The following is a 22,447-nucleotide window of genomic DNA, read 5'->3' as shown; positions in this document are numbered from 1 at the left end:
AACACTTGAGAAACTTGTCCTGCCCCCAAACATGACATTTGTGCAATGTCTAGAAGCTACCTCTGAAATGAAAATGCCATTAGGAGGGTCAGAGCATGAAGCCCATGTTTATCTCTTAGTAAGAGCTTAGTTTAACTGGATTTTTTTTTTTTTATCAAGAACCCCAGGCAGTATCCTGAGAGGATAGAACTGTGTCTGGAGCGGGAGAGGGGGTGTTGTAAGGTGTAATTTGGCAGAGGGGGGCCTAGGGGAGAGGATCAGGGAGCACCGGATACCTAAGAACAGAAAAGTAGTGCACGGAGGTGAAGGAGGGACAAAGGATCAGGCAAAGATATGACTGAGAAAAAAACTCACCTTCCATCTCACTTTGCTTCAGGTGGCCCCTGGTGTACATTTGAAGCAGTTACTGGTTATCTGCTCCCTTATTACGGAAAGCGCACAAGCAGAGGAAGGAACAGTGTCGATTGAACATAATTTTTAAAAATTACAACAGCTTTTAACATTATTGTCCTAGTAATGAATGTCCGGGATTGAGATTCAGAGTGTTAAACTGTTGTCTGCAGTCACATCCCAGAACGTGACCCAGCTAGGCTCTGGTCCCAGGTGTCTCTGACTGCAGGTGTCCTTGGCGTTTTCCTTACGTGGACAGAGTGCTTTATCCTTTCATCTACAATAGTGCTGGGCCCAGAACAGACCCTTAGTAAATACTCAGTGAATTAAGTTAGCACCACACTGTCTTCTTTAATGCTTCTGAAGAGTGTTCGCTAGTTCTGGAGCTGGATGAGGAAATAAAGAGGACCAGCAGTAACCACCGTGCTCCTGAGTACTCGGCTCCCTAAGGTCTCTTCCAACGCCTTGGATGTGAAATAAAGCATGTTCTGAAATTTATGCTTTAAAAATTATGGTGTAATCAAAAGGCCTAGCAGCACATAAACTTGACAGTTCACGTAATTTAAATAACGTTTCTGATTCCCAGGAAGCTTGCAGATAACTGTGGAAAGCCGAAAGCCTTCCACATGTAAACTGGTCACTTTTGAGATGAGCTGGTACCTTCTGAAATTAGCAGGTTACTTAAGCTTGAAGGAGCTGAGGTCACCGTTTGTTATTTGATTGCTCTTTGCTCTAAGCTTCGAGAGCAGCCAATAATGCAGTGAGAGCTGGACTTTCACTCTTGTTTTCAAATTAAAGATTTAATTACAGTCTTCACTGAAGATGAACCAAGTGTGAAAAGACCTGATCTGCTTGAAATGCGGGACCGAGGAGGAGTGTGTGGGTTGGAGCCAGTGCTCTGGCACTTAAATACTTTCAACAGTAGCATTGAGGGCGAAATCAATTATCTTGTGACCAAATACTGGCCTGTTGGGTAGTCAGAGTCAGTGAAATTTATATTCTTCTTGTTTGTCATTTTTTAAAGTTGAGAGTTTTATTCCTTAGTTGTTCTTCTGATAGACTACAGGCTTAAATCTCCCAAGACTTCAAAGGTTTGAAAGATACACATCTGTGAAATTTGTGGAGAGTTGCTTTGTAGATTGGTACATGGTCATTCTGTGCTAATGTTTCAGGGGTGCTTGGGGAGGGGGGTAGATTTGCTTGTGGTTGGGGCCAGAGTTCTATGTACATCTGTTGAATCAAGCTTTGTGTTGTCACATCTTCAGTCAGTCAGTCATCAGTCAGTCAATAATAATGAAAGCAGTCTATTCAAAATCTATCTGACGGCACCATATTACCTAGTTTTTAAGGTGGTAGTTTTTATAAGATTCTTTTGCTTTGGAGAAAAAAAAAGTCTATATACCTTTCAGTCTTCCAGCTTCCGTCCTGATATTTCTCTGGGTGTCCAGAGGGATGTTATGTTCATCCAAGGACTGGGTTTAAGAATAGGTTCATAAAGTCACACTAATTCACCATCATTGAGAAATGATCTGCTCTGATTAAATGAGTTTTCCAAATAACTGATAATTTCTCCAGCAATTGCCAAAGTTCTCTGCCTCCCCACCTTTACAAAATGGATTCTTTTCTTTCTCACCTCAGGATGTTGAACCTTCCTTGAGGGTTCGGGTTCATTGCCACAGACATCTGTTTTTGTGCTCCCAGCTCACCTGGTTCCCCACCCGCTTTTTAGGTTTCCTTGCCCCTTCCGTGACGTGGGCTGGCGGCTGTCACTTCTCTCCTGCCATTAGCGCTGCCCCCCACCCCCGTTCCTTCTGTGCTCACTTGTTTAGTACTCTGGCTGTGTTGGTTGGGGTCTGGGAAACAGATTGGCCGGCTCTGACCGGTGAGACTGACCGTTCATTCGTTCCTCACCACCACTTGCGGAGCGCCGGCCAGGGGTGAGGCCTTCAGCTGGCGGCTCCCAGAGGGCCTCCACCGAAGTCTGAAGTGGACCGTGGCCTGTTGCTGGGGGGCAGTTGTTAGGTCAGTGATGGAAGACGGTGGGAGGGTGAGAGTGCCACAGGAAGGTTTAGGGAAGCTAGCTCTGGAGCCGGGCTGACCTGTGGAGACTGGGGAGGCAGTGGGACCAGCGTGAGCTGGGTGTCAGAGGCAGGGAACCCAGGTCAGTGCGGGGATCGAGAGCAGGAGCGAGTCTGGAACATGGCTTCCCTGCAGGGAGACGTGGGGAATCAGGTTGCCCCTCAGACACCAGGCCAGTGAGATGGGACTTCTTCAGAAGCCTCCAAAGGTGTTTGTTTAGGGAAAACATCTTGTTAGACACATGCTTCTGGAAGAATAACTAAGTGGCCATCCTGGGGGAATTAGAGTGAAGTAAAGACTGGACAGGGTGATCAGATGGCTGGCGGATGAGGGCCGTGGAAAGGGGATGTGTGGGAGCTTCTGTGCAGTTCAGGAGAGCAGGACTCAGCAGCAGCTTAGATGTGGGGGGTAGAAAGGGGTCTGAGAGAGACCCTGAGCTGCAGGGGAAGTGGGCGTGCTCAGGACCCAAGGGAGAGGGGGTGGCAGGTTCATCGTAGGAGGAGATGATGGTTTCAGTTCTAAACATGTGCATGTGTGTGTGTGTGTGTGTGTGTGTGTGTGTGTGTGTGTGTGTGTGTGTAAGCTCATCCAGGTGGAGATGTTCAGCCGATATTTCAAATACATAAGTAGTTCTCACTGAGAAACCAGGGCAGGAGATAGTTGTGAAGTCATTTGCAAGGAGGTGATATTTAAAGCTTGTGTGACCTAAGGGTACCAGCTGGAGTAGTTAGGAGAGTCTGTGCCCAGGGTTTGGGCAGGAGAAGTGATAGTCGGGGGAGAAAGCCTGGAGGGCAACTGAGGGAGGTGAGGGGAGGGGGCATGTCAGGTGTCAGAGCTCCAGGGCAAAGAGGAAAAGACCACAACAGGCTGTGGGCTTTGGGGACCAGCAGGTCATGAGTGACCTCAAGGAAGCTTTTCTAGGAATGAAACAGCCAGCAGCTTGCCAGGCATAACCCAGTGAGTGATGGGCAGTGGGCCGGCTCTTCAGTTAAGTTTGGTGGTAATCAGAGACAGGGTGGCGGGTCAGGGTTGGGGAATAGTAGGAAGAAATGGAGGAAAGGATTACTAGAAAAGAGTCAGAAAACAAAATCCCACAAATCACACCATTAGGATAGTTATCATTTAAACCACAACAGCAGCAGCAGCAGAATAAGAAGGGTGGCTGAAGATGTGGAGAATTGGAGCCCTGGTGCGTTGCTGGTGCGAATGTGAAATGGTGCCCCTACTGGGGAGAACTGTGTGGTGGCTCCTCAGAAGCTTCAAAATAGAAGTAACACATGATCCAGCCACTCTACTTCTGGGAGCATACACAAAAGAATGGAAAAGAGGGACCTGAACAAATATTTGAACACCAGTTTTCATAGCAGCACTATTCACAATAGCCAGAAGGCGGATACAACCCCTGTGTCCACTGATGAATGACTGGGTAGACAGAATGTGATGGTACACACAGTAGGCGATTATTCAGCCCCCAAAAAGGGAAGAAATTCTGCCACATGCTACACCATAGGTGAACCTTAAAGACATTATGCTAAGTGTAGTAAACCAGCCACAAAAACAACCACTGTGTGATGCCACTTACATAAGGTGGCTGGAGTAGTTATATTTAGAAAGTAGAAGGGTGGTTACCAGGGGCTGCGCAGACAGAACACAGACTTATTGTTAACAGGTACAGGGTTTCAGTTTGGGAAGATGAAAAAGTCCTGGAGATGGCGGGCTGGTGAAGTTTGCACAACACTGGGAGATACTTAATACCACTGAACCGTTACACTTAAAAGTGGTTAAAGGGATAACTTTTTTGTTATCTGTATTTTACCACAATAGAAAAATTTTCCTAAACAGAAAACTAAATCCTGAAAGAAGACCAATTTTTGGACTAGTGGGAGGAAGACTTAAATAAAAATTGTCTTACGCTTTGGTCAATACCTGCCAGCATGGGTTTCCTTCATTTGGTTGAGGCTGAGCCTGGCTGACCAGCACCAGCAGGCCCTGCCCAGAAGCTCCTCACCCAAGAGACCAGGCGTTATTCTGAGAAGCCCCTAAAAAAAGACTACGGTTAAGTTTGGCTTCAGACAGGATGCGGCTGGGGGAAAAAAGAAAATCTTTTCTTGAAAGCAAACTAAAATACTTGTCAAAACACGATGTCTTCTCTCCTGAAGCAATTAAAAAATATCGTGAACCCCTGGAGAGGGGAGGGCGCAGTCACATTTCCTGAATGCCTTATATCACCGCAGCTTTTTAAAGGCTCAAGTCTTTTCTTGGGGTCTGACTGAACAGGTGGCATTTTAAACAAACAAAAAAATGTTTTAAGAAATACATATATGAAAATATTAAGTATGGGTGTCTTATGCAAAGTGTGCAAATACTCTTCAGGAAAGACAGTTTGTGCTGTTTTTTTTCTCTTTACCCTTAACGTGAATTGTTCCAAAAGAGTGTATTCTTGAGCCTGTAATCTGAACTACCTTATCCATCCATGATGGCTGTGTTGAATTTAGGAGGTAGAATAACCTGTGTGACTGAATAGGCATGTATTCTCCTGCCTGGAAATGCCTGGAATTTTCTATCCTGGTTGATTTCATCTGATACATGTTGTATTTAAGTGTGTCTTGGTGTTTGCTTACTTCTTCTGTGCCAGATAAAAATATTAATAATTACTCATCTTAAATTTCCTGTGATGCTAGTTAGAAAGAAAGAGAAGAAATTGGCATAGCATAAGCAGCTGATACTGGTGAAGTTTTGCATTGCCTTTTGAAGAAGGCAGACTCTCCTAATAGAAAAGATAAAATAATTTACCAGACACAATCTTCTACCCTGCTACTAGCATAGCACTTGAGGCGTGGTATTTATTTTCAAATTATAAGCTGTGAGTTTTACTCACATTCTACTTGAGAAATGGGTCATGAACTTCCTGTATATTCATTTAGTTGCAAAGAATCAGAATATTTTTAAATGAAAGAGTACCCTAAAACCCATACAGCTAAAGCTGCACATATTACATACATACTTTGTTAAATATGTTTTATCGGAGATGATCTAATTCCAAAGTGAAAGGTTGACCCCAGGCTGGTGGATTAGCTGGAAACTGAGCTCATTTGGGGCCCCAGTCAGAAGGCAGCTGTGTTCATTCTCTTCATGACCGGCTCTCCTGGCAGTGGTGTGGTCTCCAACACTTTAATCCTTTTTCTTTGTCTTAACAAGACATCTGTGAAGGTTGAGATTTCCATCATATATTATCCTTTAAGGCTGAAGCATCTGCGGTTCGTTCTTTTCAGTGTGAAGAAAACTCTCAGCAAGGCTACTTTAAAAAATTTCTCTTGTTGCAAAACAGCTGGACAGAGGCACCCTAGTTTCTGGGATGGCAAATGCCACAGCTTTCCCTGAATCAAATGGAAAATCTGTTCCAGAGGTGACTTGTAGAGCCTCTTGTTTGCCTGGTCTGCCTCAGCTCTTGAGATGATCACACATTTAAACTCTGTTTCCAGATGCAGTTGCACGTGTGACCACACTGTCCTGGCACCATGCAGGCACTTGGCCTGCCTTGCATTGCCGAGTCCCCAAGGAACGTGGTCCTGCGGGCCGGAAGCCAGACTCCTGGGCCTCAGCCCCAGCTGAGATCACATTCTAGGGTGTATTTGTGGCTTTTCTTTTTGCCTTGATGCCCAGAGTCTTTGGAGTAAACACAGATGGAATGAGATATAAACCTGGCACTTTAAAATCCTCAAAGCTGGTTTGAGACTCGCACTGCCTTTGCCAGTGCGCGGGTTAGCCCTGCCGCGTGGGGGCAGCGTGTCTAGTGAAGATGCATTTGCACGGTCTCGGTCTCTCCCCCTGGCGCAGTCGTTACTCAGCACTCGCTGGCTGCGCCGCACCTTGCCGGACCAGATTGTGTGCCGTAGATGTTCTCAGCTGGGTTTCAGTTTAGCAGGTGTCAGTGTTCCACCTGGCAGACTTCCTGTTTCTGCCGGGAGGTGGTTGTCTGGCTCCCGGCCCCGGCCCGGCTCAGCCAAGTCCCTTCCCGTTGGCCCAACCGCAGGAAATGTCATGTGCACCTGAAGTCCCGGGAAAAGCACAAAATAACAGGCTTGGGTTTCAGTGTGGAATTCATCTTAGCTTTCAGCCCTCTGGTGTGTAAAGAGGGACGAATAAAGTAAAAGTTACCTTTCCCTGAACATCGAAATTGAAACTGGCCACTAATTCTTTTTTTTTTTTTTTCTTTCCTTTCTCAACCAGTGCTTAATAAAAATTCTGCTAATTTCTTGGTCCTGTCTTAGGCAATGTAGTCTGGAGACTAAGTCACGCTTTTCCCCTGAAGAAGCACACACTCTCAGGCCAGGGGAGATGTCTTCACCTCTACAGATGATTTTGTCATATACCATCTCTGCCATCCTCAAAGCAGCTTTGTGAAATACATCATTATCCTCCTTTTTACAGTGAAAGAAATTGAGGCTCAAAGGTGTTATTGAGGTGCCAGTGTCTGATGGCAGAGTTCATGGTCTTTCCACAGATTCTCAGGTGGCTGCTGTTGGGAGGTGGGCTCAATCCAGCCTAACAGACCCTCTGAAATGAGCAGAGCTGGGCAGGGCAGGACCCCTCAGCCCTCTTGCCCTTATCTGTGCACGTATGTGGTGGGAAAATGGTCTGCCTCCCTAGAGATGAGAAGCTGGACCAGAGATGACAAGCACTGAAGAAAGACTAAGCAGGGCAGCGGGAGCATGGAAGAGGGCAGCAGAGGGGAGGATGAAGGTGGGGAAGTGATGCTAGGAGTCGGGCTCGGTTCAGATGGCATCTAGTGCTCAGGTGCTGCAGGCCACACATGTGGGTGACTAAGTGGTAAAGCTGTGTACAGTTGTCATGTGGGCTTTTCAGATGCATCAGGCTTAACGGGGCCCCAGCACTTTATATAGAACCATCCGAAGTGCTCTATCCTGTGCCCATTTTACAGATGAGGAAACAGGCACGGAGAAGGTAGGGCACTTGTCTAAGGTCTTAGGTTAATAGGAGAAGGTCCTCCTCCAAAGTCCACACACCTCACCCCAGTCCTTTGTTGCCTTCTGACTGAGGGTCAGCTTCTGGTAGCCCAGGGCTCCAGGTACTTAATAATTGTAGATTAAGAACCATGAGACCCCTACTTCTTTCGGGACATTAAAGCCTGTGCCCAGGACTTCCCAGAGTTTTCAACTTTATTTTTGAGGACAAACTTAAGCTCAAAAAAAAAGAGATCTTCCTGCTTTCAGATACTGCTGTCTGAAGGAAGGGCTTGCTTGACCATTGGATAATAACATTATTTTTTGTATGGTTTATAAAGCATGTCGAGAGGCATTCTGCTCCTTGATTTTCATTTGACACCAGCCATCTTCTCACCCTCCTCTCAAAAAAATGAAAAAGGCAGAGCTTATGTAAGGAGGGACCTGTTGTCCAGAGAAAGATTATGTTGTTCCCCAAATGAAGTAAATGTGTATTCCTGGTTCCTAGCTCTCTCAAGGCCCATGGATGTGTGGCCCAGAGGGAACAGACCTTGTGCTAAATCCTGATTGGATTCTGGCACCTTCAAAAGCAAGAATCTTCTGACTTTAAAGTACTGACTCTGCAGACAAAGGAAGTAAGAAAACTAAATATGTACTCAGTAATTATCACAATGGCCTGCGGTTGGCCTCATTTTACAGATGGGGGTCTGATGCTAATCCCATCACCAGGTAGCATAGGGGATTTCTTCAGAGTCCACTTTGTGCTTATTTCACTGATGGGGAAAACGGAGCAGAGTTAGTCAGTCTGAGGACTTACCGTCAGAATGTTGTCACCAAAGAGAAGAAAGAGCCACACTTTTTAGGTTTTGAGATGGAGTATATTTTGGGTAAAGCACAGTGGATTAGAGCACCTTTGAGTGTTTGGAGTGTGTTTCACTCAGTGCTGCCTCCCTGGATGAGACCAGCCAGCTGCGCCAGGCACAGTGAGTTAACCCCTTGCGCGCACACTTGCCCACTTCAGGAGGGGTGCGGGAAGAAATGAGTTCATGGAAGAAGAGTCTGCACAACTCGGGCCACACTGAGGGTGAGAGAGAGGCCACGGGGCATCCCCGCTGCTGGTGGGCAAGAGGTGTCTTGGGAGGTGTGGATGACGAGGTACTTTGAGGGTGTGAGTGCCTGCCAGGGTCAGGCGGCTGTCACAGACACATTGCTTGTTCACAGGCTTGCTTTGAGACTTGAGCTGGTTTTGGTGACCTCCCCTTCTATGAAATAAACAGGGAGTGGGGGGTGCAGAAGGGTCTGTGGCGGAGGGTGGGAGTCGGGGCCGAGAAGGAATGTCTGGACCTGAGATGATACTGCCTGGGTCCCAGGCGAGGTGGGAAGCTGAACAGTTTCTTCTCTTTTCCCTTTTTGTGCACTCACCACTTTATAGACAAAAGAGCGTCTTTCCCTTCGTGTCTCAGTTGAACTCTGAGATTCTCGCCAGAGCCCTCAGCACCGGGCTAGTGGGTCTGCAGCGACAGCAGGGCCAGCCCGTGAGCCCAGGTCCTCATGCTCCCAGGCCAGCACGCTCTCCCATGCGCCGCTTAAGGATGCTCGAAAGACTTCAGTTTATTTTGAGAATTAAAAAGTTAGAGTATTATCTTGTGAATTGTGTATCCATGTTGTACATGAACTTTAGAGGGAGAGAGGCAGTGCCGCGGGTGGAAAACTATGTGCTTTCTGTTATCCGTCCCCCTCGTTTGTGAAGATGGCTTTGCCCAGGGGTTGCACAGGGTGTTGTAGTTGTAGCCAGGAGGGAGCACCAGGCATGTGCCTCCTTCCACAGACAGGAGCTCTCCTGTGTGACAGCTTGGCCACTTCTCTCCACAACACAGAGTGCAGAGCCGGCGCCTCTCAAAACTGGTGTTAGATTTTAGAGCTGACAATTAAGATAATGTTTTCAGGGAAAGCATAATCCCCAACAGCCCCTCTCTCTTGTCACTGCTCTTTAATTACACATAGGTGGAAAAAAGCACGCTTAATTGTTTCAAAGATTATTATTTTTTTAGTAAATGTATAGTAAATGGGGGAGATTAATAAAGGGCTATTCTCTTCTCAGCTTGTGGTTTCTAATTACATCAGTTACAGCTTAGCCTTCCTCTTCACTAGAGTGCAGGCATGAACTGGAAAAGAATGAGCTAATCCATAATAGATCAGGTGGAATAAAGATCTCCATTCATATCTTTACCTTTTATCCCTTGCTCTGAGTGCCAAGAATTAATGCTGTTTGAAAGTACAAACTGAACCTGCCAAGCCTCGGATAGCTGAGATAATCCTAATTATTTTCAATGTTAGTGAGAAGGGCAGAGTTCCACTCTGGAAAAGAGTTCTATTGTGAAACATTAAATATCTGCTAAGTGGTATTGATTGGGCATGATTTTATTTCCAAACACTATGGTTATCACTAAGCGGAAGAATTCCTTGTTTGAGACATTTTCATCAGCTTTTCATCAGACTCCTGGGCCTGCAAACTCTAGGAAGCTAAAGAGGCCAGCACTTTTGTTTTTTTTTCCTGTCAGCATCTAGGTGAAGAGTTGCTAACAGTTGAAGAGTGCCACTTGCATTTTGATTTTTAAAATGGTTTCTTAGTGGGAGTTTAATAGTACTTAACAGATAGTAAAAGAAAAATTTTTTTTTCTCCAGCATGAATATCCTGTTTTCTCACATCGCTGGAAGAGAATTATTCCTTCCGGTCCATTGACTTCCAACAGATCATTCAAGTTAAAAGTCAGGGGTCTTTGCAATGTCAAAAGATTTAGCAGTTAGATTGGTTTTTGTTTTGCTTTGTTTTTAGAGAGGTGGGTTTTAGGGGAAGTCTCTAAGGCTTTCCAAAAAGAATATTGGTAGTTAGATGGCATCACTGACTTCATCCTTTCCCCCTACATTGGTAAGAGTGATTATGTGTAAGGTTTTTTTGTTCGTTTTAAAATATAATAAAAGAAAGACCATTTAGCTCCTGTAGACAAATAGGCTGCTTGAGAGAAAACAGATACTGGGCTTGCTGGTTCAAACAAGGGTCAGCCTCAGGGTTTAGTCTCCTTTCATTGTAACACGAAAACAGATCAGATGGGCACGTCCTCCCTTTTTGTCCTTTTCTTACTTTTCAGTCTCTAGTCTCTTCTCTCCAGAAGTCATTTCTTCCCTGTCTATAAATGCTGGGAGCCTATGGATGATTACAGGGTAGCATAATCCTGAATTGTTTATTGCCTGTGAGAGCTTCCTGCCCCCCAGGCCCAACACAGCTGCCCCCATCCCTGCCCCACCCCCGGCACCAGAGCAAAGCGCTCAGTCTTCACTCATGCAAATAGTAGTGTGTTGAGCATCTCCCGGCCAATTATTCTTTCTTTCTTTGGGTTTATTCCCCAGAGTGGAATTACCAGGTCAAGGGGTATGAACAGTTTTACGGTTCTTATTCTATGTCACTAGATTGCTGTCCAGAAAGATTGAACCAATTTCCAGTGCGACTAACAGCGTATCTTTCCCCACAGTCCCATGGACACTAGGCATTAGTATTTTTACAAAATAATGAAGGGGAAACTTTTGAGTTGAAATTAGCCTTCTGCAGGGCTCATTAGAATCAACAAGCAAAAAGAATTTTGGCTTTTTAAAAATTGGTATAAAATGATTTTAAATGACCAATTATTACTCTTTCCCCCCAATAAAGTTTAATGAAGCTGCATTTAAAGGAAGAGGGTACCCGAGGGACTAGATTTAAGGATGATAGTAAAATAAATTTTGGACATTAGTCACTAAGATAAACACTTACTAGATCTTTCATGCACTTGGAACTACTTTTACAAGGTGCTACACAGAATGAGTTAAACAGACAGATACTATCTCTAACTTCAACAGCCTATTATTCAAAGACAATGCTAAGCCTCGAACAAATGAAAGTAAAATGAACTAGATTTAAATTTTGAATGGAGAAAAGCTTTTAAAAATACAGGTATTTTCCCAAACAGGTTGAGTTCCTTTATTTGCATCTCCTCTGGAGTGCAGTCATGCGTTGAGTATGCTCAGAGCCTCCCTTAGTCTGTGCAGGTGACCCACTGTGTGTGTTTTTGTAGCCCCAGGTCACAGGAACACTTTTAAAGAAAATATCTACAAGGAAAGTGAGAGCAAAAAGGGCTATCCCAAAATTCCTTTCTTTTGCAGAATTCCTGTCCCTCCCTTTTTCAGTCCCAAGTGGGCTGAATGAGGAGTGGAGGGGTACCCCTAGGTCAGCTGTTAACTCTAAGCAGAAGGCAAACTCAGGGCTCAGAACATGTCTGGGGGACGCTTACCTGTTACCCTTTATAGCCTCTGCAGTAAACTGACAAGGGTCAGTTATATTTTGCTTCCTTAAACGCACACAGAAGTTGGGAAGGTTCCGTGGCCAGTGACTAAATGTGGCACCCAAGGGTGGGATGGTGCAGGGGTGAGAACAGGCCAGAAGGTGGGGCTGACCAGTGCTGCTCTGCCCTTGGCAGCTTCCACAGGGTCCCCTTTGTAAAGTAGGGAGAATAATTCTCAGCGATGGTTTGAGGGTTAAATGTAAACACTCATTATTAAAGTAAGTGGCATACAAGAAGCAGTCAGTAAAAGTGCCCTCCTTTCCCCATCTCTTCTATTCAGAGGACCTTCTATCACTGGTTTGAGGTGTGGGAATGAGGGTGGGCAGATTAACTCACAGATTCTGGTTGGCTCTTGGTGCTTCAGATCTGTGTGTAGAAACAAGATGTCTGAGCAAAGTCTGCTGTCCCCTGTGTATACAACATCCCTGAGCATGTAACACAATTCATAAATTATCTTGGATTTGTGGGGAAATTAACATCCATGTAACAATTCAAATTTAGTGAGCAACCTTTATGAACTGCAGTAAAATGAAGGTTTCATGTTTCATAAGTTCCCAGTTTAAGGGAGTTGCTATTATATATTTATACACACATGCACATGCTTTTTGGGGTATCTATAAAGTACTATTTAACTGCTTTTTCCTTTTTTTTTTAAAGCTTACAAACTAGTACCCTGCTTGCTTTTTATTTATGTTACTAAAAACTGAACAAATAATATCAATATCAAAAGTAAATTGCTTATCAGGAAACTACCTAGATTGTTTTTCAAAAATTTTAACTTACTCAGTTTTCAGATCACTCCTTTCCTTTTTGGATATTGAGGTAACTATCCAAAACTCTCCATCTGTCTGTCTCTATGTACGTCATGTTAGAAGAAAGGGGCTTTCTGGAATAATTTGGTCCAGTAGAGTGGTTAAAGATCAGCTGCTTAAATCCCAGCTCTGTTCTTTTATTTCTGTGTCGTTCCACCAGCTGCAGCAAACCTTTTCCAAACCCATAACAAGCGTAAATAGTGTTCTCTTGTAAAAAGGTCTCTTTTCAGCATGGTAATATACCTTATTAAATTCCAAACATAATAAGTATTGATGGCAAACACATCAGGACCCAGTACAGCTTCTACTATGATTTAGTTCTCTACAAATGACTTCAGCACTCAGCTCCCAGTGCATTTTGCTAATTACATCATAGATTTCCCTATTGATGAACACAAGCTGAATTAACACAGGAGCACTAATGTACCCTTTCACCATTATTGTTGTACAAGAAGCCGTGGCAGATGCTGGCAGTTAGTTACACAAACATTAGTATTAACGATTGGCCATTTGGAATTGGTGACAAACTACTGCCCGGCAAAATCCTGAGGCTGAAACCAATCAGGAAGTTAATGAGGAGAGAAATTACCACTGCAGCTTCCCCTTAATTACATTCACACTAGGCAGGAAGGGAGTTCTGGGGATGGATCTAAACTCGGCTAAGGTTAAGAAGGTCAGAGACCCTTTTGCTTAAATTTTGTATCTACTGTGGCTTGTAAGGTTGCAAAAATTGTCCAACATATTATTACTTTTGGATTCTTCATATTTAATGTTGGTTTCCCAGTGACGTTTTATGTTTATGAGTTTGCTGTTAAAACCTTTACCTGACTTACCTGACTTCTGTTTCAGTGTTACATAATTTAATTTCTTTTACTTTTTGTGTTTTTAAAAAGGTTTCCTTCCCATTTACTGCTTTTTACCTTTTACAAGTTATGTATGCTAACCACCCCCTCCAAGTGCTAGTTTCCCTCTCTCCAAGGAAATAACAGGGACGTTGATAAGCTCTCACCTTCACTTGCTATATACTGAGAAACTAGGGTTACCTGTCAAACGGTGGAAATGACTTGGTTTGATCTTGCTTGGGGTAATTTGTCAGATGGATCGTTTGACAAGGCTCCTTCTGTTAGCATCCTTTATATAAAGGGGAGGGGCTCAGTTAAGGGTGGAAATAGTTTCCCCAAAGAGGGGGGAGCAGACTGTTTTTAATGAACATAAAATTGAAACACTGCTACCTAACTAACCTCTTAAGTTAAATAGATAATGCTGTGGTTTTTTTTTTATTCTGAAGAAGCTCTGGGGATTTTAATTGGTGTCTATAAAAACGCTTTCAACATAGAAATTGCGGAGTACCTTTTTCTTTGTTGGAACCTAACTGAACACCGAATACAGAAATACTAGCCACTTGTAACTCACCCTTCTCCCTCTGTCTCCACTTCCCAGTATTCTCGCCACCTAGCAGCCAAGATTCGGGCTTGGTTTCCCTCTCCAGCAGCTCTCCTATCAGCAACGAGAGCACAAAGGGAGTGCTCGAGTGCGAGCCCGCCTCGGAGCCCAGCAGCTTCGCGGTCACTCCCGTCATCGAGGACGACGAGTAAGCGTTTGGCGTTCATTTGGAGCCGCAGGCTTGTTCCATTCATACACAGGGTTTGTTGTTAACATTTTGCTTTTTGACTTACGTTGCCAACTTAACTGTTGAGGATGCATTTGGTTTTTACTCCGTAGAGCTTAGCCCAGAGGCTAGAACACATTTGGAATAGTTTAGGATCTGTGACTGCTATCTGCAACAATTAAGTGCTTTGCTCACGGAGTTCAATCTCAGATAGTTGTTGTGCCCCTCATTTTTTATGACACTAGTTTACATGTAGTTTTAAAGAAGTACAATAATTCACTCAAGCAGAGCAGTACACTTGAATCTAAATGTGTCATAATTAGATATTTTAGTTTTAAAATGAAATCCTAGGTGCCTTAGGTTTTTTGAAATTTAGTATTTTAATACAACTGCAAAAATATAAATTTAGCCAAAATACCTGACTGGTGAGAAGAGCAGACAGTTAGTGATTATTTTTGAAATCTGCAGAAGGTTAGAGGAAATAGAAATACTGTATGTTTGTGTTGCTGTTGGAAAAGCCAAGCCCCATCCCATCTCCTCAAATCCAAAACATGACTGAAATATAGTCAGAAGGAAAAATTAATGCCTTTGAGAATTGCTGCCTTTTCTGTAAAGGGTAATTTGAAAGCAGTACAATTTAAAGTAACCCTAGTAATGCAGAAATTTCCTGTATGTTTCTTCAGAATAAGAGTTTACGATACATATTCTACTACAAGAAAAAAATGGATGCAATCTAGATTATTTTGTAACGTTAGGTTGTAAGCTGATTTGAAAATAAGTACATCTTTAAAAGTTACTACAGATTTCTGAGTTCATTATTTTGTTAAAAATTGCTTGTGAAGTACTTCCTTATGTAACAGAAGCCATCCTGAAATGAAACTAGTCTAAAAAAAAATTCATTGTTCTGTGTAGTTGCAGCTGTACCTGAAATAAAAATGTTATTGATGACTGAATTTTCTTGTGTGTATATTTGGTGAGAGGTATTAAACAGGAAAAAAGAAATTACTTGTATTTTCTTCGCTCTGTGCTTTGAAAACATCTATTTGATTTCACCCCCATCTGTTGTAATCAATAACCTGACCATCTTGTTTTTTATTAAATGCACTTACTCTTAATTTCATCCACCAGTGGTTTTAGAGAGAATAATGTGGAGTTACCTATATAGGTTTGACATTATAAATCACTTCTTGGGGCTGAATCGTATAGCGGTATCGATTGATCCTGATATATCACAGAAATTTACTGTCACTTCTGTTTTCAATTAAAGATACAATCAGTCAGATAATGACTTAATTGGATTTTACAGAAGATTGAGTTTTATTGCCCAGTGCTTTACGAGTTTAGTTAAGGAAGATCATTTTATCACACTTGTCAGGCTGCTGCTACTGCAGCCGAGTGCCCTTCGGGGCGGCTGTAGCTATTGTGACGGTGACGCTGGGCGGCTGCAGGGCGCGCAGGGAAGGTCTGGGCAGTCGAGTCACCACCTCCAAAGCGTTAATGGTGGCTTCTTACAGATGAAGATCCCTTGCTCACCTGCGCACTCGCTGTCCACTGCCCAGACTCCTCTCCATTTCTTTGAATAATCCTGGCTTCTGCGGATCCAGGAGTCTTCCAGTTCTTACCATTCCATAAACGACCCCAACACACTAATTTTGCCCGGTGTTTTTGATGGAGAAACTCGGCATGCCCCAAATGGGGGGGTGGGGGTGGGTGCGCGCGCGCGCGCGCCCTCTCCCAGCACAGCCCCCTTCAGTGCCCCTACATTTCTGGAAAGCCATGACGGAGGCCGGATAAGCGTGCCAGCGCGCTCTCAGACTCGACTGAGCACCCTCCGGGCCCCTGGTGCCCCCAGGGCACCAGGTTCTGGTTTCCAAGGCTGTGCGCAAACTGCCGCCCGGAGCTCGACTCCTGCCGCTTGAGCTTTGGGAACCACACTTATCGCGTGGGCAGCGCCAGCCCTTCGGAGAGACCCCTCTGGTCTACGCCCCGAGGGTCCACCTGCTTCTATCGCTGAGTCGGGTTCTCAATCCAGGCAGCCGCCGCGTGGGAGCGCCTATCAACGATCCAGCCCCAGAAAGGCCACTCCCAGCGCAAGGGCCAGGCCCTAAGACCGCGACGAGTCCAAGTGGAGTCTTGGGAAGGTTCTTCTCCACCGAATAGCCCCGTAAAATAGGGACCTGGGGCCTTCCTCCTGCGCCTGGTGGGGTGGAGCGGCCCTGCGAGGCTCAGGTTTCCTTCACAGGGGCTTACTGATCGTTAGGGAGGAGGGCGCCAGGCAAGCCCAGGGCCTGGCCCAGGCAGACTGCGTAAGGAACTTACCACATTCTGAACACAAGGTAGAGCGCACACAGCAAGTTTTGGCTACTGGATTTTAACCGTATTTTAATGCCCACATTTGAGGGGCGATCAGTTTCTCTGAGCTCTGCTCCCTTGAACGGAAACCTGTAACAGCGAGGCCGCGTGCTCTGGGGTGGCAGCGGCGCAGTGCGCAGTGTGTGAGTGCGCACTGCTGTGGGCGTGTCGGGTGTCACTGCTCCTGCGCGGGGAAACCAAGGCAGGCGCGCGGGGCCTTCCTCTCCCGGGTTCTGGGCAAGCTGCCGCCAGACGATTTGAGGCTGTGGAGACAAGAAGCTCATGCCTCTCTCCAGGGCTGTCTGCGGCTCCCCGCAGGGGCTGGGAGTGAGGGCGACCCTTACCCAATTCCAGTTGACGCGGCCCCCAGGCCCGCGCCCACCCTGGTGCCCCTGCCTCTCACCCCATTAGTGTACAGCGGACGCCCCTCTGAGGAACTAGGGCCTCGGAAAAGGCCGTCTGCGGGGCCCAGGGCGCGCTTGAAGACACTCGTCTCCCGGCTGCCACAATCCCTGATACATCTGCAGCGAAGACTCCCCAAAGCCCACGCACGAGACCGCAATTCCGGTCAAGGGCAGGAGCCGGCACCACCGCCTCCCTCCCACGTCATGGGAACTAGACTCCTGCCACGCTTAGAAATCGAGACCCTCCCCGCTTCACGGGAACGGCAGTGCTGAACCGGCTTCACAGGCACACGTGGATTGCATTGCACCTGACGCTCGGCACCAAGTGGTATTAAAAGCGTTTTACAGAACGCGCTTCGCGTCGCAAAGAAACCCAGGGGGCAGCCTGTCGAGGGAAGGGGATCTTTCCTTGGCTCCCAGGCTTGGTCCTGCCCGCCCCATCGGGTTGGGGTTGCGGAGGCTTCCCCGCACGCTGCCGCCCCGCTTGGCGGTTTGCTTTGGAAACTTGTGAGAGGCTTTTGCCCGCTTTTCTCCCCACACGCACACGCACGCGGACCAGGCCTGAGACCTGTGCTGCTTGCCCGGAATCTGGCGCCCGTGAAGCTCAGCCGCCAACGACTCGAGATCATTAAAAGGCGCCTCCTCCCTCTCCCCCCTCACGGAAGTGTTGTCTTCCTCAACTCTCAGCAAAAATATCTGCAAACTTTTTGGCAAATCTAAAGCTGCTGTCGGGACAGCTGGGGAGGGTCCTGGGCGAATGAGCCTGGCAAGCAGGACTCGGGGCGTGGCGTGGCGTTGGGTGGGCGGAGCCCGAGTGCGCCGGAAGTCGCCCCGCCCAGGAGTCTCTGGCGTGGGCGAAGGGAGCCGGGAGTCTCGGCCTAGATCCCCGGGGGTGGGGCACCCTTCGAGTCTCAGCACAGCGTCTAGGCCTTGCCGCGTCGGTCCCGCGAGTGTGGCCTCGGTGCGTGGAGTTCGCATTCAACTTTCCCTGGGTTGCGGGCAGCGCTGGCCGTTTCCCATCTTTATTCCTGGTCCTCTTGAACAGAGAAGGGACTTCTCCGGAAGCCCTCACTTCCGACCACATTCCCTGGGGCAGAGCTTTGTTCCCGGACTGCGGAGGAAGTGGGGAAGAGGAAGAAAGTTCTGGAAAGGGGGCTTTTCTTGGGGAAGAACTGCACCAGCACCCCAAGAGCAAACAGTGGGGAAAAGAAACTGTCTTGTATTTTGAGTGGTTCTCTAAATTACCTAAAGTGGTTTCGTCGGCCTTTTTTGGTTTTGTTTTAAATTTTTAAGTCGCATGGGGAAGATTATTTAAAAACTTCTAAGGTCAGCGCTCTTCTGATTTCACCTTGGAGGGTACGTGCTTTTTATTTTTCTTTTGGCACAGAAGGCAGACGAGATTTGCCGGCTGTCCCGGGGATTCTCTTCCAAAAGGGTGTAGGGACCTGACCGACGTCCTCAGTCCCGCCCCCTGCTGCCCCGCGGGGTGTGTGCGACTCGGCCTATGAGCCCCGGGCGCCGAGTCTTCCGCTAGAAGTACACCCGGGCCAAGGCCTGATGAGGGAGCGATTATCTGCGCCCGGTGGCTCGGCAGCCCAGGCCCGGCAGAAGCGCTCCGAGGGCGCCCTCTTCCAGACCCTCCCCTTGAAAGAGCGGGGCGGAGGTCGCTGCTCAAGGAGCTTCTCAGATGTTAGAGTGTAGGAGAGACACCCCTGCAGCCACCCTAGAAGATGGGGGCGAGCTCGGCCTTGTGTCTGGGCAGTGTGTGAGGAATCTGCACAGGTGGGAGCGCTTGCTCCCAGGCCTAAGAGTAGAGTTGTCTTCCAGAGTTCTAGAATACACTGGGCCGAGCAGCAGCACCTGTGCTTTCTGGGCCCCCGTTTGCTCCGAAAGGCCTCCCACTGCCAAATGTTGTGGGGTTGGGACTGTCCAGGATCTTCCTTGGGCTCAGCGGCGTCCCGGGCCCGCCAGACGCAGGTTAAGTCACTTCCCGGTCGCACGGTCTGCGCCCTCTGTCCCGCGCCCCAGAGGGCGGCTTCGGGGATGCCATGGACGTGCACACGAGCCTCTTCTCACTTAATTGTAGGAGACAAGGGCATTATTGTCACCTCAAGAAAGTGACTGCTGGCTTCTCCACCGCCTCGCTAGACATTTGTCTCCTCTTTCAATATGAAGCTGGCCAGAGAGCGATGCCGAGAGGCACGGACAGGGTGAGAGCTGAGAAGTTCATGCCCGGGGAGAGGGAGCCCGTTTTCCTGCTTTTAAAGGGCTTTTTGTAGGCCCTACCCTCCAGCGTCACAGTGGTCGAGTTTTAAACAGCGGAATAGGAACCTTGACCTCCCCTTCCATGAGAATGCAGCAAAGCAGAAAATTTCCTGATGTATTATACATCCGGGACAATATGAAACTGTCCTTTTGATTAAGTGCCGCTTGCGGTGATAAGCAACTACCAGGACTTCTAGATTTGGAGTCTGAACATCCTCAGTTTCTCAGCAAGGACACCTGCATTACAAACTTTCATATATATATGGACACACACACACACCATGAGATTGTGCGCCAAGAGAAAGAGAACCACATACACACACTTTCACCCTTTCGCTGTTAATACCTATAACAACTCTTAATTGTGGTTTGAAAACACGCGGACCCCCCCCCCCCACCTAGAGCAGAACGCGAGTGGATCCAGTCTAGTGAGGTTATATTTACTTGTAATCCTTCCCCCTCCCTTTCCAGTTTCTTTGATGATTTTTCCCATAAGTGTCTAAGCCGCGGGGACTTAGTAGAAGCAGGCTGCTCCTCCTGTGATTCGGACCATATGCTTTCTACATTCATCCCCGCTCCGGCTTTTCTTCTCCACACTAACTGCTAACACGTTATAGTCACCTTGAAATTTCCTCTGCTATTTTCCAATTAAAAGCTTAATAGCCCTGGAAACGGAGTTCATGTGGTGAAGTTTACCATAGCCCCTTGTTCTGAAAGGCTTTCTGCTGGGATCCCATTATGTGCTTGAATAAACCCTTTCTGCAAACAGAAATGGGACTCGGGGTTGTCAGGTGTTGGGTTACAATAGACTTTGAGGCAGGGGACATTTTACCAACATAAATACAAACCTGTCCCTATAGGGCGATGTTGTCAAATACTGGGATATGGAAAACATTCCCACCAAATATGAGAAAAGGATTATTGCACTATATCAAATGAGTATTTAGATTTCAGCCCCCGATGTGCACCGGAGTGAACTGGGGCCGGGGACCAAATAATGACAGGACTGTTTGAATGGCAAAGGGATAGGGTGGCTAGGTGAGCAGGGAGGATAGGAGGTCGCCTTGGTAGTGGACATGCCCCCTAAAATCTGGTACAGAGCTCTGCTGCTTTCCTTTAAAAAAAAAAAAAAAAAACTTTCCTCCTAAGTTCCCTATACCCGTTGGTTTCACTGTGTGGAGAAAATCAGGAGAAATTTGGCTTTGAAAAAAGGTTGTGGTCCCTGCATTCCCAAGAGACCTGGAGATTTCAGCGCGAAGGTTCCCAGATTCAGTGTCATTCTAGGCCCTCTAAGTCTCTCCTCACATGAAGCGACTCTGCCAACTCCCCACTTCCCGGCCTCTGAGCCACGGGGCTGCGGGTGACCTCCAGTCCCGAGAGCTTCTGAAGTTTCTCCCACTTTTGTTTTAGGGCTTGTCTTCCCCCTTTCCCCGTGAAGTTTGGGAGGAGAGGATCGCCGAGCTGGTGGTGGGGAGGAGGGCTGGGGATAGTGCCAGACGCACACGGCTTTGGAGGCAGCTCTCACACGGTTATCACTCGTGCACGTGATTCCTTCCCGTGGCCCATCTGGCCCGCAAGTCAGAAACAGGGGAGGAGGGGTGCAGCCAAAGGCTTCAAGGGAAATGCACACGACCAGGTTCCCTTTTAAACCTCCTCGCCTCCTGGAATCACCCTTCTAGGCGGAGGGGTTGGCTGCTAGAACACCTGGTGGTACTTGAATTCACAGCAAACACAGAGGGGCTTTTTCGGGTTGCTTGTTTGCTTCCACCAGGGCAGGGCAGAGAAAAGCGGCCTCCCTGAGAGGACAAGGGCCGCTCTACAGCCTGACGGTTGGCCATTGCAGCAGACTCGTCTATGCTCTTGTCTCGCATTCGATTCGTCAGACCGCCGAGAGAGGAGTTCAGGGTCGGCTCCCAGGAGCTTGCGGACCAACAGTCCGGGACTGCTTCGCTCTGAGCCATTGTGCTACTCTGCGCCGCTGTATCCACCTACTTTTTTGTTTGTTTGTTTGTTTATTGCATTGGAGGAGGGTATTCTTACACTGGCGGAGGGTGCCTGTGTTTTTGTGGCGGTCGTCTGCCTTAGGCCAAACCGGTTCCGGTAGGAGATAAGAAAAACACAAATAGTTTAAACAGTTTTACGCTGTCATCTGGTGCAAGGGCCCTCTCCCACCCCTACCCATAGACACTGGGTGGGGGTGTGTGGCCCCATCCCTTATCCATGACTAGATCACTGAGTCCGTGGGGATTTGAATTGGGTCATGCCAGACCTCCGTTTCTCTCAAAGATTTCTGGACAGAGGGGCGATCATATTAGGTAACTTTAGGGGCGCTAAGTGTGGCTCTTCGTTCGCTTTCTGAAAGTTTAGACTCAGTACTTAAGCAAATCCTGCATAAGAGCTCTTCCCGGCCTTTCAGGACAGAGGCTGTTTTTTCATTAAAACATAGGGAGGAGGGTAGAGAAACTCTGCGCCAAAGGGGGGGGGGGGCTGTTATTCCCTTTGAAATAGCCTGCAAAATGGGTTGTCATCTTTGGGCCAGCAGATTTTCAAAAACATTCGTTTTCTTCTACAGCAGCAAAGGAAACAAATGTTGAAAAAGAAAATCAAGAAAGCCAAAATTTCTCGAACCAATTCCACTGCCCTACCCCCAACTTTTCCCGCCAGGGGCTGCGGGGCTTGGTTCCGAACCCTCCAACTTAAAACCCTCTCAGTTCACGCCGGGCCCCGAGTGCACCTGCAATGTTCCAGTAGGCACCGGTTCTCCCAGAGCCGCATTTCTGAAACTAAGTATGGGAATAAAAGCGGCCTTGGGTTTGGTGCAGCCAAATCAGACCTGGAGGGAGGGAAGAGAGCGAAGGGGAACTGCCACCTCCCTCGCCTACCCCCACCCTCACCCGGGCTAGTCCTCTCTTCCCCGCCCCGCGTGCACTGCCGCTCTTGGAGCGCTGCAGTCCCTCCCGCCGCGGGCTGGGGAAGCGCAGACAGCTTGGAGGAGGGGGCCGTGAGCGCCCCCGTGAGAGTGGCCTGGCGGCAGGTGGCAAGGAAGCTGAAGTGCAGGGACTCGAGGGGCGAGAGCAGGAAGGAAGGAGGCAGGCGTGGAGTGGGGTGGGGAGTGCAAGGGACCAGGACCCCGGGGGTGGGGGTGGGGTGGCAGTGGGAGGGAGAAGGAGTGGGGGGAGGGCGGCGGAGGCAGTGC

The 22,447-nt window shown here is 47.5% G+C and overlaps 1 protein-coding gene across 2 annotated transcripts in view; it reads left to right on the top strand.

Annotated features, from left to right (window-relative positions):
• The window catches only part of DMRT1 (doublesex and mab-3 related transcription factor 1), a 92,664-nt gene extending 77,429 nt beyond the window's left edge, over nucleotides 1–15,235 (top strand). For both annotated transcript variants that reach the window (XM_032477773.1, XM_032477774.1), the window contains exon 5: nucleotides 14,062–15,235. In XM_032477773.1, the coding sequence (XP_032333664.1) occupies nucleotides 14,062–14,216 (155 nt within the window). In that variant the 3' untranslated portion in view covers nucleotides 14,217–15,235. The remainder of the gene's footprint in view (nucleotides 1–14,061) is intronic.
• The last annotated feature ends 7,212 nt before the right edge of the window (nucleotides 15,236–22,447 follow it).

Source organism: Camelus ferus, chromosome 4, assembly GCF_009834535.1.
Source record: "Camelus ferus isolate YT-003-E chromosome 4, BCGSAC_Cfer_1.0, whole genome shotgun sequence".
NCBI classification, from domain to species: Eukaryota; Metazoa; Chordata; class Mammalia; order Artiodactyla; family Camelidae; genus Camelus; species Camelus ferus.
This window is presented reverse-complemented; position numbering and strand designations above follow the sequence as displayed.